The sequence below is a fragment of the Mustela putorius genome, unplaced genomic scaffold (genome assembly GCF_011764305.1).
Source record: "Mustela putorius furo isolate JIRA1106 unplaced genomic scaffold, ASM1176430v1.1 tig00000580_pilon_pilon_pilon, whole genome shotgun sequence".
Classification (NCBI taxonomy): domain Eukaryota; kingdom Metazoa; phylum Chordata; class Mammalia; order Carnivora; family Mustelidae; genus Mustela; species Mustela putorius.
In genome coordinates, this window is record NW_025421423.1 from 6352813 (window position 1) to 6368877 (window position 16065).

The 16065-nt window shown below is 42.6% G+C and overlaps 1 protein-coding gene across 3 annotated transcripts; it reads right to left on the reverse strand.

The window, feature by feature from the left end:
* Positions 1 to 775: 775 nt before the first annotated feature.
* BAAT (bile acid-CoA:amino acid N-acyltransferase) lies at positions 776 to 16055 on the reverse strand. 3 transcript variants are annotated; one of them, XM_004747707.3, is made up of 5 exons: positions 15919 to 16055; positions 12411 to 12663; positions 7426 to 7925; positions 6977 to 7179; positions 776 to 3692 (listed from the first exon to the last, which is right to left on the reverse strand). In XM_004747707.3, coding segments are annotated over exons 2-5 (1299 nt in total). In that variant the 5' UTR covers positions 12413 to 12663; positions 15919 to 16055; the 3' UTR covers positions 776 to 3098. The 3 variants fall into 3 exon arrangements, with proteins under 3 accessions (XP_004747764.1, XP_004747765.1, XP_004747766.1); XM_004747708.3 differs by lacking the exon at positions 12411 to 12663 and having other exon boundaries at positions 15919 to 16054; XM_004747709.3 differs by lacking the exon at positions 12411 to 12663 and having other exon boundaries at positions 7426 to 7804; positions 15919 to 16037.
* Between the last annotated feature and the right edge of the window lie 10 nt (positions 16056 to 16065).

A 16065-nucleotide genomic window follows, 5' to 3' on the forward strand; every position in this document is an offset into this window, starting at 1 on the left:
TAATTGGAGTTCCAGAAGGAGAGAGTAGAAAAAACGTAAAGATTAAAATGATCATAAGAGTAATAGAAGCAAATATCTAAAGCTGAAGTCAGGTCGCCTAGGTGGCTCAGTTTTTTAAGCCCCTGCCTTTGGCTCAGGTAATGATCTCAGGGTCCTGGTATAGAGCCCTACATAGGGTTCCCTACTCAGGGGGGAGCCTGCTTCTTCTCACTCTACCCTTCCTCCCACTCATGATCGATTTCTCTCTCTCTCAAATAAATAAATGAAATCTTGAAAAAAATAAGTAAATAAAGTGGAAGACAACCATGTCTTGAATTTGGAATGGACTATACAGTACCAAGTAAAATGAATTAACATAGTAATGATAAACCCACCCACCCCTACTTATATCTTGAAGAAATTTCAGAACACTAGGAACGAGAAAATTGTAAAAAATTTTCAGATACAGAATTTTTAAAAAAATAGAATTGGGAAAATCTGAACCAAAGGAGAAAAAAATCCGATGAAGTAAGAAGACTCACTGACAACAGTGGATGCCAAAATAAAAAAGTCAAAGTCTATTAACATCAAATTCTTCAAGTATAAAGTTCATTATTGCAAAGCAAGCAAAATAGAGACATTTTTTAATTTGTTAAGATTCAGGTGAATAGGAATTTTTTAAAATAATTACTTGAGTTTGTGCTTTAGGAAATGACCAAATGAAAGATAAAGCCATGAATTTAAAAGACAGGCTGTAAGGAACTAGAAGTAGGAAGGACATGTGGAAGCATCGGTGTATATTGAATATGTATTTATTGTGAAACGAATCAGTAATCTGAAATTAATGGAGCTGCCATGGAGAAAAAGATTCAATACCTGCCAAAATTCTTGCCTTTGGGGTAAGAAAGGTAAATATATTGATTGTATCTTTTATTTTTTAGCTTTTTATATGAAAAATTACAACCACTCATAAAAAATATTGTAACAAACTTCATTATAGCCACAATCTAGAAGTAATAATTATTCACATTTTGCCATATTTCTATAGTATTTTTGAACAATTCCCAGATATCACAACCCTTCACCTTTAAGTATGTTGGTATCTTTACTACATCTTTATCTAAAAGTGACTTTTTACATAACCACAATACCATTTTGACAGCTAACAAGATAATAGCAATTTCATAGTATCTTTTAATATTCAGTCCATATTCAGATTTTTCTAATTATCCCCAAAATGTTTTTTTACAGTTATTTTGCTCAAACCAAACCCACAAATAGCATTTGGTTGATTATGTCTCTTAAGTCTTTTTTTAATGCTTGATAGTTCCATAGTTCACTCCAATGCCAAAGGAAAAAAAGGGGGGGGGGGGATTGCACAAAGGAAAAATCCCCAACTTTTTCTTGAAACCAGCTTCTGAAAAAAACCAAGTCAATTGCTAATTAACTTATGGTGAGACCAGATTATACAATGACTCACAACCTGGATTTGTTTGTCTCTTCGTTAAGATGGTTTAACTGGTCTCTAGGCACTGTATTAATAAGTTTCATCTAAAGGTTTGATTAGGTTCAAGTTTAGTAGCGTTGTTTGAAGTAATCTAAGTAGTGCTAGGCACTCCACCATACATCTTGTCATGAAGCAGATTATGTAAAAATGACCATTTTAAGAGATGTTAAGTTTGATCCGTGGGTTCAGGTGGTAACAGTCTAATCCTCAACTGCAAATTTCCTTACCCCTTCCCCTTAGCTGATACCTTGTACTCTGGTAAAGTTATTCTTGGGTTTAAAGGGGGGGGTTAGTAAATCAGGAACTATCTAGAAATTAACAAAATGAGAACACTGCCAGAAAAATAAACACAAAATAATTGGACATGAAATGAATTTATTTTAAAACAACAGAAATCAAGGAATCAGGAAAAAAAGACTTCACCAAGAAACAAACCAAAAATTGTTCTTGGAAAAGATCCACAAAATAGAAAAATATTTGGTAAGTCAGGTTGAGAGGAAAAAAAGAGAAAAAATGCAAATAATAGGGGATATGTGCAAAATTGTAAGTGAAATATGTGTTCTAGAAAATATGGGTGAAATTCTGAGAAAATAGGAATGACCAGGTTGGCTCCAAAAGAAATTTTAAAATCCATATTAGTCAATATGAGAAAAATCATCTAGTAAAATCAGACAAAAAAGAAACGTGAGTCCATTAATGAATATAATTCACCACATTAACAGAATGAAGGAAGAAAGCATTATGAAAATAATTAATTCTGATACACTAATTGCTACAAACCTGGGCTATTCTAATTGCTTTAAATATATTAACTAACTTCAATAACTAATTTCAATAAATGCTATAAAATCACATGATTAAATTCAATCCCACTCCTGATTAAAATTAGAAAAAGGAATATATTTTATGGATAAAAAGAAACATCACTATTCTGAGAAAAAAAATAGAGTATCTATTGGAAATCAATAACGAGCATTACATGTGATGTTGACATTAGAACTTTTCTTTTTTTTTTTTTTTCAAAGATTTTATTTATTTATTTGACAGAGAGAAATCACAAGTAGATGGAGAAGCAGGCAGAGAGAGAGAGAGGGAAGCAGGCTCCCCGCTGAGCAGAGAGCCCGAGGCGGGACTCGATCCCAGGACCCTGAGATCATGACCTGAGCCGAAGGCAGCGGCTTAACCCACTGAGCCACCCAGGCGCCCCGACATTAGAACTTTTCATATCAAATGTCAGAAACTCAATTTTAAACAGAAGTGACTTGTTTTTCCACAAGTAACTTGGAAGTTCCAGGGAATTAATCTAGATCGGCAATCCCTGGATCCAAGGTATCCCTACCTAGGAAACAAAAGATGATTCAATTTGCTAGGGCATCACAGTTTTGAGACAGCAATGTACCCTGGTGCATAGAAACTAAGATTCAGTTTACAAAAAGTACAAATTCCATACAAATTTGTCAGATATTGATCTTGTGCCATTAGCCCTTGATTTTTGCCCTACTTTGTAACAACTGATTCAGGAGAACTGTGAACCTAGAGAAGTCAGGAGAACCTCCTCTTCCTTAGTCTTATTTTTTTGTCTCCCCACTTCATCGTCACCCTGAGCCCTGGCTCAGAGTTTGCTTCTGGCTTGAATAAGGTGTTGCCTGAAGAATTTCAGGATCTCTCCCCAGGAGTGCTCCTGAGCTGCGGCATGGGCAGTGGGCTCCCCTCCCCAGAGCAGGGGCGAAGAAAGTTTCATGTTTGGGGAAGCGTAACACAGGGGTGAGTAGGGCGGCTCGATGAGATGGCCCGCCCCCGGGTACACCAGCATCCTTCCATTGTTTCTGCCATGGTTCTGCAGCCGGTGCAGAGCCTGCTCAGCGTACTCCCTGCTCTTCATGCATTCGTCGTTCTCTCCAACAATGAAGAGGATCGAACCCTGGGCCTTTTCAACCGGAAGCACGCTCCGCTGATTCACCTTATCCCGGGGGTCCCCCCTGTAGTGGAGGAGGCGTACAGCCCCGGAGATGTCAAACTGCATGCGCTCCATAAACATGGGGATGGGTGCTATCACCAGATCTTTGTACCTGAGTGGAAATTCACAGATGGCAGTGGTCCCATTGATGCAGATGGTGGCTACCACCTGCTTCAGGAAGCAGGCCATGGCCAGCCCGATCTCTGCACCTTTGCTCACGGAGATCACTCCAATTCCTGGCGTTTGGACCTGAGGCACAAAATGAAGCGAACCCATCACAGGCCATACTTGAAGGAGCTGCCCTGCTGGCCAGTAAGCTAGTGTCATGGAAACAGTCAGACATCCAATATACGGGATGGTAGTCCTAGCGCTGGGGTTTACCAGCTTCTGTGACTGAAAACATTGCCCCCTTGCCTTCTGGAAGCCTTATTGTCTTACGGGGGTGGGGATAATATTCTCTACCCTACGGGATTGTTGTTGTACGGATTTAGTGAAACAATAGAAATAAAAACTCTTCATCAGAGGGAATGCTCCAGAAAAGCAAAAAGAGTTTAAATTCACGAGCAACATTCAACATCACCTGTAGAAGCAGGTAACCTTAGGAATCCAATTCTTCTCCCCAGCTAGTTAAAGAGGTTCCTGGGTCCTTTCGAGTATTATGTAGGTGTCGTTCATATTTAAATAGCAATTTACAGCTACAGAGGTTTTGCGCCTCCATTAATCCAAGAGCTAATCATGAAAGCGCTGGAAGGGTAAAAATGCAAGACTTGGATTCTATAAAGAGTTGAATCCTGGCGCCCCATCTAATAGGAAAAGTAGTAAGTCATAGGATGGGGTCCTTAATTCTGTGAAAGGCTGAGGGAGCAGAGGGTTTGGGAGATGAGTAGGGAAAGGAAGAGCATTTTGGACAGACAGAAGCAAACACGTGGCAACCTGATACATTTACTTTGTTTAGTTAGAGTTGTATGCCCAGGCCCTGTCATCGGTTCATCTAAAAAAAAAAAAAAAAAAAAAGTTTTGTTTTTTTTTTTTTTTTTTGCTTTAATTACAGCTTTCTGAGATCCCATTTTCAAGTTTCTACTTCAATAGGTCTGAGTGGGCCCAAGAATCTCATCCTAGAGCATATCCCTTCCAGGAAATCCAGTGCGTTTCTACATTTGGGAACCACTCCTAAGAGGAACAGACTGGGGAGGGAGGGAGGAGACCCTCATCACGATGGCGGCAGCACAGGGGAGCAGCGAGGAGGGAGCAAACCACAACAGTGGGTGGCAGAGAGGGTGAAGAGGCTGTGCCGTAGGAGAACGATTGGGGAACAGCCCCTGAAGCCCTTTGGGACTGGTTGAGGATGTAGGGAAGGGAGAGAGGGAAAAACAGATGGGCACGGATGACAAGGTGGATTCATCAAGAGTTTACTGGGTGCTGGGTCCTCAGCTAGGTGCTTTACACACCAATGGTCTCAGCTTGCCTTTCCAGTAAGAGCCCAGAGATCAGGAAGTCTACAAGTCTTGCTTAAGGTTACAACAGTATCAAGGGGCCAAGGTGGGAACTGAATCTCTTCGGATGATACTGAATCTGAATGCTGCCAATTGCCCTTCCTCCTCAGCTAAAGTCACAATTAGTGACAATTAAAAGGGAAAAAAAAATTTTTTTTTCACTTGAAAACATTTTATCTGGGATTTAATTCCTGCTAGACAATCCTTTAAAGAGAGCCAAATATGCTTGGAAAAATCACACGTGGCGCCTGGGTGGCTCAGTGGGTTAAGCCTCTGCCTTCGCCTCAGGTCATGATCTCAGGGTCCTGGGATCGAGCCCCACATCAGGCTCTCTGCTCAGCGGGGAGCCTGCTTCCCCCTGTCTCTCTGCCTGCCTCTCTGCCTACTTGTGATCTCTGTCAAATAAATAAATAAAATATTTGGGGAAAAAAATAAGAAAAATCACATGTATGTTTGGTGATAATGACGGCAGTTTCACTGAAGGTGAAGATACTGATAATACTTCAATAGGAGACAAGACCTCGTGTCTCCTAAAGAGTCAAGGCTCTCCAGGGAGAGAGAGCAGTATGAGTCATGGAGTCAGGATAACCAAAGAGTTTGGAGCAAAGGCACTGCCATAAGGGCTGTCTAGGTTTGACACATGACTTAATCTGAGGGTGCCTTCTTATCTGAAAAACGAGGCTGTCAACAGGACTCACATCATGAAGTAATTGTGAGTGATCAATAAGAGTGCTTTAAAAAAAAAAAAAAAGATCTTATTTATTTGACAGAGAGAGACAGAGCGAGGGAGGGAACACAGCAGGGGGAGTGGGAAAGGGAGAAGCGGGTTGCCCTCTGAGCAGGGAGCCCGATGTGGGGCTCAATTCCAGGACCCTGGGATCATGACCTGACCCGAAGGCAGACAGTTAACCAACTGAGCCACCCAGGTGCCCCTTAAGTAAGAGTGATTTTTGAGTATTTAGCATAGAGTCAAACAGAAAGCTGTTTAGTAACTGTTACCTGGTATGATTGTTTTATCATGACAGGCTGAACCATAAAACATAGCTGATACTCAAACATTTTCAAACTGAAAAACCAGAATTATTATATTTCAACTTAACAGAATGTCAACCCAGGCACCTGACCATGTGATATTTATTCCTATTATTCTGTTTTTAGTTACCAACACAAACATCAGTGCTTCGAGACCTCTTCAAGAGGTCTAGATTATAATTCATCTGATATTTAATTCCTAGAAAAAAAGCTGGATTATGAGACATACTAGTTCAGTCTTTCTCATACCTGAATGTGTATCTGAGTCACCTGGGGATCTTGTTAAAATGCAGATGCTGACCGGGCTGTGTCCTGAGAGTCTGCATTCAAACAGCTCTCTGGTCTTACCAAGGCCTCTGGACTGTGGACCACATTTTGCACGGTACAACAATACTTGACAGAGTTCTAAAATGATCCTTCCTTTCTAGATTCCTTTCCTGGCTTTGGGCTTTGCACACTTACTTGGGGCTCTGTTCTGCCCCTAGATCTGATACTAACTGATGAGCTAATTCAGCTAATCAGATGGTGTGGCCACAGCCATTCTGCTGAGAATTCTGCTCTCCTTCTGTGGCCCAGCTCTGAAACTGAACTTCTGTGCACTCTGAGTCTCAGGACTTTTGAGGGGGGCTTAACTTCAGCACTGCCCATGTAGAGACAATCACTGAAGTCTGAAACCATGTCAAGCCGGAGAATTCATCATTTGAGATCAGCAGCTGATAAAAATGGAAGAGTTACTGATTCATGAGTCACATAAGGAGTCTTGGCTTTTTTTTTTTTTTTCCATCGAGGATAACCATAACACACCCACCATTTACTGTCCTCTGTGCCAGTAAGCTGATCAGCAACCCAGCAATCCCACAAGGTCAACATCATCATCCCCATTTTAAGGGCAAACAGTGCTATGCCCAATCAAAACAGATTGGTAAAATAGGCAAAACAGGCATTTCTGATTTGGGGAGGGGGGGGACTATAATGTTACAAGCTAGAATGAAAAGTATTCTTAATTACCTTGGGATGAGCTAGTAGCAAGTTAGCGGCTTCCTCAAAATATTCCAGGTCGATCTCCTGCAGTAACTTGGGCAGATCTTCGTAGGCAAAATACGCTAAGGCCAACACGGCAAAGCCGTGAGCAGCCAGAAGACTGGCCCGAAATTCAACCAGACCCCCTCGGCCCCCAAACAAATCAATGACTCCTGGGAAAGGACCTTCCCCTGAAAGCAACAAAAAGAAAAGAGAATGGGATCAGAAAGAGTGGAAAGAGGAAAGAGGTTTGAGTGGCTAAGAGGGGGGAGTACAAGGTGAGAACATAAATTCCACTTTCACACACACACACACACACACACAATGGCATGTTGGTTGTAAACTACTGTGGGAAATACTTGTTCTCCAAGAATGTGATTGCTTTTGTTCTTATATTCATCAACAACATTTCCTGTATCACCAAAAATTAGTCTTACCTGGAGGCAGAAAAAGGGCTCCCCGCACCCGACCTTCTCGGACCTGCACCCGCTGTACCCCAGGGGCCGAAAACCAGCGCTGGACCACCTGGCTGGCTATGGGCTCTTCTGTGCTGAAATCCTGGAGACCAACTGTGTCGTAGAGGTTCAGAGTGACCCAGAAGGGGCTGTTCATCACATCTTGCTTAAGTAGCCTCCTGAAAGCCTTCTGACACTTCAGAGACCAGAAGAGACCCATTGGGTGGACCCCCACGTAGTCGCCTCCAAATGCAGGAGCCTTCATTAGGTCCAGCTCACCAACCTCGTCCGTCTTGTAGAAGGCCTTGGACCGGAACACGTTCCCCTTCTCATCCTTCAGAGATGCTGTTAGGGTCACCAGCTGCAACGGGGGCAGGCCAGTCACTCGGATGTGCACCGGCTCATCTGCAAGGGCACTTGCTGGGGTGGCTGTCAGCTGGAACATTGGCAAATCGCAAAGGGACAGAGTGGTATTCCCTGCCCTGGAGGGTAAGAGGAGACTTGAAGTTGGGGACCGAAATCCCAGGAGAAAGACTGGGACAAGGCTTGTGTTAGGTCTGGCCAAGCTCTGCTTCTAGAGACCTCAGGCAAAATATACAGAATGTTCAGAGGAAGGAAACAAAGACATGCAAGAAAACTCATTATTCTCATTTTACATATGAGGAAACAGGTTGAGTGACATACTCAAAGCCTCATGAATAATTAGCAGTAGAACTGGAAATTCAAGCTAAGGCTGATAGCGCAGCCTCCTGTCTTCTCCGTTGTTAACACTATAGAAAACCTTCATTTCATGGTTTGGGGTAAGTTGAACTTTAATTCTTCAGTTGAGATAATACCCATTTGACCTACTTCACGGGGTGTATTTTAGGATCTGAGGAGGTAATGCATGGAAAAGCCCTTACAGGAAGGATCAGTGTTGCTTTTTAAGCCCCACACCTACCTGGGGTCGAGTTACAGGGACAAGAAATATACTATGGTGTTGTTTGTCTCTAATCCCTCCCTGTCGTTATAAGACCAAATTCCAGCTCTTTTTTTCTGTATTCCCATTATTTATTCCTTTTAAGGGAAAATAGAACTCTATGATGTTTTGGGGGGGGGGTTTAAGATTTCGTTTATTTATTTGACAAAGAGAAACAGTGAGGATGAGAACACAATCAGGGGGAGTGGGAGAGGGAGAAGCAGGCTTCCAGCCGAGCAGGGAGCCTGATGCAAGGGCTCGATCCCAGGACCCTGGGATTATGAGCCAAGCTGAAGGCAGACGCTTAATGACTGAACCACCCAGTGCCCCAAAACTCCATGATCTTGTCTCTGCTTTTACGCCTTTCTGATGGACTGATAAATGTCAAAATGTCAGCAGTGGTAGAGACTGTAATAGACATTGGGCCAGCTATTTTGTGCTCTGCTCCATTAATGAGCAAAATTTGGGCTATTTCCTCCTTCCTTATCTCTTTTCTCCTTTCCTTTCTTCTCTCTCCTCCCTTTCCTCCTTTCTTCCATACCTCATACTCAACAAAAAAAAAAAAAAAAAAAAAAAAAAAAAACCTATTTATAGATAACAGATGCAGAGTAAAATAAAAATAAAATAGAACTGAGAAAATATGAACCAAAATCAGGCATTGGTCAAAGAAAACCTAGAGCATGAAAAATAAAGCTTTTCATGTGCTGTAAGTTTGGCACCGAATTAGTGACAGCCGAAGGAGAAAAGGTAATTTGGTCAGTTCTAATTATTATCATAGAAAAAGTTACCAGGTACTCAAGGGAAAGGAAAAAGAGAGGTCTTTCCAGTATTTAGCTCTGTAAGAAATTTCTTGTATGAAACTTTGACATAGCATGTGTCATTTTTGGGGGACAAAATCTTGATAGACGTTGTAATGATAGAAAAGCCCCCTAAAGCCCAGGGATGGAGATTCAGTAGCTATGCTGACACCATGTGACCTCAACCTGAGGCCACGGCAGGTTGGATCAGGGTTGAATTCCTGATTCAAGATGTGCCAGGGATATTTTCCCCTTGCCTATTTAGAATGGGGACTCAGAGATCACCAGTCATTCCGATTTGTCAGAAATTCCCCATGGTGGTCACTCTTACTCTATGTGTACATATTTGCTATTTCCACCAAAGAGTATGCTGGAGATTAGATGAGAGTGACATTTCCTACAAGAAACAGTTCTTTCAAGAGAATGATATGGATCAGACAAAAACAAAACTATGAAACAAATAAGCGAGAGAGAGAGAGAGAGACACCACTTGTCAGTCCATCCGTGTCTCAGGTTTCCCCATCGAAGACAAGGAAAGGACCAGATGATCAGTAACTCCATAGTCATTGCCCCTTGCAATATGGGTTAAATAATGTCGGTGTCTTTCATACCTTGAATCTTGGGATGGGTGTACCTTTGCAAGGATTTGGTAGGGATCCAAGGCAAAGTTTGACAGACTGCCTTCCCAGCAGTTGGCTGTGAATCTAACAGATCTCAGACTTATGAAGCCTACATGTCATCACTCCCTTATAGTCAAGAAACAAGAAGAGTCCAGAACTAAAATACACACATACACAACACATACACGTGTGTGCATGCATACACACATGAATGAAGACTCAGTACTGATACACCTGGGGTTCTGAGGACCCCTGAGGTTTCATGAAATGTAATTATGGGTTTCCACTAGGGTTCTTTTTTTTTTTTTTAAGATTTTATTTATTTATTTGACAGACAGAGATCACAAGTAGGCAGAGAGGCAGGCAGAGAGAGGGGGAAGCAGGCTCCCTGCTGAGCAGAGAGCCCAATGCAGGGCTCAATCCCAGGAGCCTGGAATCATGACCTGAGCTGAAGGCAGAGGCTTTAACCCACTGAGCCACCCAGTTGCCCCTCCACTAGGATTCTTAACTGAGAAAAAAAGGAACTGTTTTTGAACTTCAAGTGTCGTGTGGTTATAGTACACATCATGACAGATAGTGATTGAGTGGTCTCATTAGTGATTTCCTTACAAGCTTTTCATCCCATGAGGGCCATGTGCAAAAGGGGGTCATGTTCATTTTCAGTTTTGTGTACAAGACAGAAGGGGCTCTTTTTTTTTTTTTTTTTTTTTATTTATTTGACAGAAATCACAAGTAGGCAGAGAGAGAGGAGGAAGCAGGCTCCCCGCTGAGCAGAGAGCCTGCCATGGGGCTCGATCCCAGAACCCTGGGATCATGACCTGAGCCGAAGGCAGGGGCTTTAACCCACTGAGCCACTCAGGTGCCCCCGAGGGGGTTCTTGATGGTCAGTGAGCACTCTATTGCAAGGGGAGGAGGGTGGTAGGCTGATCATGTCTGCCCCTCCTTCCTGAATTACCTACCCCAAACTCCCTTTACACCTCAAGAAATGAGTTAAGGGAGTAAACAAACCTTCCTGGTATAAAGGAAAATGAAAGGGAAATCTGCATTCCAAAAAATGAATCCTTACACAGCGCAACTCCGCTACGTAACGACACTTGGCTATTATTTGTAAGCATTGAAAAGTGTGGACAGAGTAAGAAAGGCATAAAGTAGAGGCAGTATAAGAAGAATATTGTAACAAGGAATCGTGTTTTCTAGAATTTTTCTCACTTTGGGACACCTGAGACATCAGGCTCCCTGCTCAGCAGGGAATCTGCTTCTTCCTCTGCCTGTCACTCCCCCTGCTCATGCCTTCCACCCTCCCTGTTCTGGCAGGTGCATAAACAATGAATTTGGAACACTGAAAAAAAATTAAATTTAATTTAAAAAATAAAAATAAAATTTTAAAAAATCTTAAAAAAAGAAGAATTTTCCCCCTTTATTTATTATTCCACTTTTTTTAAATTTTGGTAAGCGTTTGCCTTTTATAAACATATCTGAAATGGGTGCCTGGGTGGCTCATAGGTTGAAGCCTCTTTCTTCAGCTCAGGTCATGGTCCCGAAGTCCTGGAATCCAGCCCCGCATGGGGCTCTCTGCTCAGCGGGGAGCCTGCTTCCCCCTCTCTCTCTGCCTGCCTCTCTGCCTACTTGTGATCTCTGTCAAATAAATAAATAAAATCTTAAAAAAAAAATCCGATGGTCCAATAGGCTGATTTTTGAAGATAAATTGAAAGTGGAAGAGGAGGACTGAAGGACTGGAGACATGCCTCATGAGATCAGAAATGGAGAATTACCGTCTTCTGAGTCAATTCACAAGAGAGGACTCGCTGTCAAGTCTGTCTAGACAATGAAGCTACTAACCGATGGGATTTATACTAGCTGGTGATATAAGTTGTCCTGTCCCATGAGCATTATCTTTAACAAATAATTTTAAAATGCAGCGACAGCTCCAGGAAAATTGAAAAGGCAATCATACACAACAATCCTCTGACAAGGAAAGGGCCTGGTTCTTTTAAATGACTACTGGAATTCTATCCTCTCTTTGGTCCTGTTTTTTTTCTCTAACAGAAAAAATGTATTGAGCACTTACTAAAAGCTAGCCACTGGGTAATATTAATTCCCATAATTAAGCCTTTCCACTTTTCAAGGTCCTTTCATGGTCATTATAAGTCAGGAGATTGAACTCATGTGACTTAGCCAAGTTTGTCTGTGTTAATGGTGCAAAAAGAATTTTAACCCATGTCATCTGATCCTTCACTTAAATCTTATTTATGGGGCTCCTGGGGTGGCTCAGTGGCCAGGGAGCCTGTTTCCTCCTCTCTCTCTGCCTGCCCCTCTGACTACTTGTGATCTCTGCCTGTCAAATAAATAAATAAAATCTTTAGAAAAAAAAATCTTATTTATTTTCTGTAAATGACAGTAAGAATGTGAACATGCATTTTTTTTTTCCTGGCCTCTCCCACCCTTGTTTCTTTTTCACTACGTTCTTATCTTTAGTTTTTTCTTTTCCTTTCCCTGACTCTGAAGCTTTTAATGACAGATACAGCCTGATGCATTGTACAGCAGGATAGATAATGGAATAGTAGGGTTGAATTTTATAGTCCACAAACCCACATGCGCACAAAATGCAATGTTTTCCTATTATCCTAGCTTCAGCGTAATTTCTCTTTTCAGTCCTTGTTCCTCCAGGTGGCAGAGATACACGCACAGAATTCAGAGAGAGCACTCTGCTTTTCCTTGCAGTCCAAGTAAGTCCCAGGGACTTGTACGGTGCTAAAAGACTTGGCCGGAACACCATGCTCCTATATTTTTATGCATTCTTCCAAACCCATTTTGCAATATATGCCGGGGGTCCAAATTCAGATACCTGGAGGGGTGGGTAATATAAGTTCGCAGGGAAAGGTCAGAAAGAATGCAATATAAGACGGTAATGAAATAAAGATCTGCCCAGTCTATAGGCATTCAGATGTATTCTCCTAGAAACAAAACAACACAAAATAACACAGACACACAACAGAAACCCCAGGGTGGATACCAAACAAAACGCACCTATTTGTGACTTTGGGAATTCACATCCTCCTATTAGGGTTTTTGTAACTCAAAAAAATACTTTCCTGGCCTTTGTTTTTGTGTCATTCTTTCCTGAAGCTCGAAGGGCCAACTGACCTCTCTCGGGTAGAAGAACAAGGTGAAATGGAAATACCAAAATATGGTGGTGGGAAGTGGGAGGTAAGGACTCGTACAATATTTTTCCACTGGTGCATGGCAATTTAGCCCTGCCCCCAATATCCAAAGCCCTCCAACTCTCTCCTTATTACCTCTTACCACACTTAACGTTCGTGACTTTTTCCTGCTTTTCCTGTATTCGAATTCTGTTGTCTTATTCTCAACTAGATCCCAACTAATCCATATACTGTGATAGGAATTAATACCTTTGTTAATAAGGCTTTTGGCTCTCAAAACCAGTCTGTCACAGATTTTCTAGAATAAGTCATAAGAAGCCTTAAAGCTTATCCTATCCAATGCTGTATTGTCAACATCGATAAAGCACCTACTGTATAGGAACGACTTTCTGTCCTCTGGGCTCTCCACAATGCCACCCAGAGCACATAATATGTTACTGAAACGTGCACTAGAGCCATTTATGCTGTGTTTTTGCTTTCCTGTGAATCTGTACATTTCTTGAGGGCAGGATCCAGTCTGATGTGTCTTGGTCACATTCACTGCACAGGGAGCCCTTCATTTCCTGGTCGTCAACTGATTATTCAAAATGACTATTGATTGTGCTCTCCACTTCATTCCCCTAAGCTCTCATCCATTTACCTAAGTCTGCCTTCCTGTTTACAGTCTTTTTCACTTCCCAGTCTAATCTCTGCAATCTAGTCAGACACATCTCAACACAAAAATAATCGAATCACTCTCCTGCTTTAAACTTTGATGGCCGCAGGGTGAAGGGTGAAGTCTAAATCCTCTGGCCTAGCATTAAGACCCTTTGCAGGGGAATGGTTCCACCACAGCACCCTGGATGGTTCCCCGTGACCACAGGCAGAACTTGGACCCCCAGGACCTAAATCAGGATGGGATGCCTTGTGATCGCGGGGCCATGGCAAGTTAGGCAATCTTCACAGGAGGCTTCACAAGAGTGTTTTCTCACCTGTCCCTCTTATCCTTTTTTTTTAATTGAAATATAATTGACATATGAGATTAGTTTCAGGTGTACAACATTCGACAACTAATACACATTACCAAACAATCAGTGAAAGGTTTAGTTACCATGTGTCATCATACAAGGTTTTTACATTGTTATTGGCTCTATATTCCCTATGCTGTACTCCACACCCCGATGACTTATTTACTTTATAAGTAGAAGTTTGTATCTCTTCATTGTCTCTCCCTATCTTACGGGAGGCTGCCATGAGACAGTTTTCCCATCACTTCCCTGGTTGCAGAGAGGTGTACGATTTTGGGGCATGGCTGCAGGCTCTGTGACAGTTTTGCTGCAGTCTGGAGTTGGCTCCCCAGCAACTGTGTTGAGGTCATGGGGCCCCGTTTGTCTCAGCGCCATTGTTTCAGGGTGTAAGACAAGGACTCAGACAGCTGGAGCCTGTGGCTTCTCTGGCCTTCACTATCTATGTAAATGATAAACTGTCTGAATCTAACAGGGGTTCATTATTTCTTTACCAGCTGAATCTGTCAGTCTTGGACTCGGACTTCCCTTTGTGTTTGGCGCCCTTTATAATAATCGGATTCAATCAAAACCTTTTCCAACTAACCCCAGCCTACTTACTAGTCCAACCAACCATCTCATTATAACATGTAGCATATGATGTTATAAAAATCTGCTTCATCTCCCTCCCTTTCTGCCCTAGCAATGTAGTAGCCTCTAGCCACCTACAGCTAATGAAATTTCAGTTTATTAAAAACAAATAAAATTTTAATTCCTTGGCCACAATAACCACATTTTAATTGTTCAGTAGCCACACATGACTAGTGGCTACTACACTGGGCAATTCTGATAGAGAATATTTCCATCATCCTAGAATATTCTATTGAACAGCACATGCCTGGATTGTTAATTATTCCTCGGGGGCAAGAATTACACCTTGCTTGACACTCTATTCCTCAGTTTCTAGAATACCCTCAGGCACGTAGTGATGCTCAGTAAGTATTAGAGTAATTAAATGAAAGAATAAATGATAAGTGGAAAGGTTAAAAAAATAATAATAACATTTCTCAGACAGTACAAAGAAGAAAGAACAGAAGCCCAACAGAATTCTCAGAGGCTACTTCTGAAGATGTGAGACTCTTCCAAATCCGATGGAGTAAAGTCTCCAGGCTTCTTCTCATCTCTGCAGCAGAAGCCTAAACACTGCACCTCGCTGAGTGTCCGGGAAACTGAAGCCACAAAGCAGCCAGAGGGCGAGAAACAAGCTGCCCCACACAGGATTAGCCTCCCAGTGGCTGCAGAGAGAGCCCTCGGCAATATAGGAGCCTCTTGGGCTAAAAGCCGAAAGCCCTGCGGTGAAGCAGACTCCGGACTCCCAGGCTGAAGGGTATCAAGGTTATGTACGCCACTGGGTGACCTTGACTCATCTGGAGTAAAGACAGCCAGGAGCTGCTAAGACACTAGCGCCCCAAGTGGCAGGAAACAAAGAATAAAAGAAAGCAAAAAGTCACCCATAGAAGTTAAACTTCCTAATCAAGAAACAAAAGTCCATTCCCTTTAGGGGCTTTTCTTCCTTCATCACAGGTATTTCCTACCCCTCTTCCCAAGCCGTAAGTCCCAGAGAAAAATTTCTTGAGTCAAGAAACAGTCTCTCCATAAGTTCACGTGAGTGGGAGGACCCTGACTGTGCAGCCACAATCAGTCTCTAAATGACCTCTTGTTAAGTGGATGCTTCTAACATAGATCTGCGTGGCCAAGCAATGGGCCACCCACCCATACCCCACCCCACCCCCGGGGTGCGGAAGGACATTGCAGTTCTGCCAGAGAGCTGCGCTAGCCCTGGAGATGAGGAAGGCACACAGCTGAATGAAAGCCAGCTTCCTGGGTGCCCAGTCAAAACACTGAGCAGTTCCCGACCAGGCCAGGCCGTGACAGCCCGACTCCCCCCACACTCACCCTGAATTCTGCTGCTGCGAGCAGTCTGGAGTAGGACGGCTTGCTGGGCCCACTAGAGACACTGGAAGCTTCCCCAGCCTCTTCTTCCAACTGAGCTAGCCAGGCCCTCGCTAGCCTACTCTCCCTCACAAAACGGTCAGCGTCTCC

Bases quoted from the DNA above. Each gene is read 5' to 3' on its own strand.
- BAAT (XM_004747707.3), bottom strand. The intron at 7,180-7,425 runs GTAAGACTAATT...TGTTGCTTTCAG, and splicing joins AGCCCTTTTTCTGCCTCCAG to GGGAAGGTCCTTTCCCAGGA. The intron at 3,693-6,976 runs GTAATTAAGAAT...TTTGTGCCTCAG, and splicing joins TGCTACTAGCTCATCCCAAG to GTCCAAACGCCAGGAATTGG.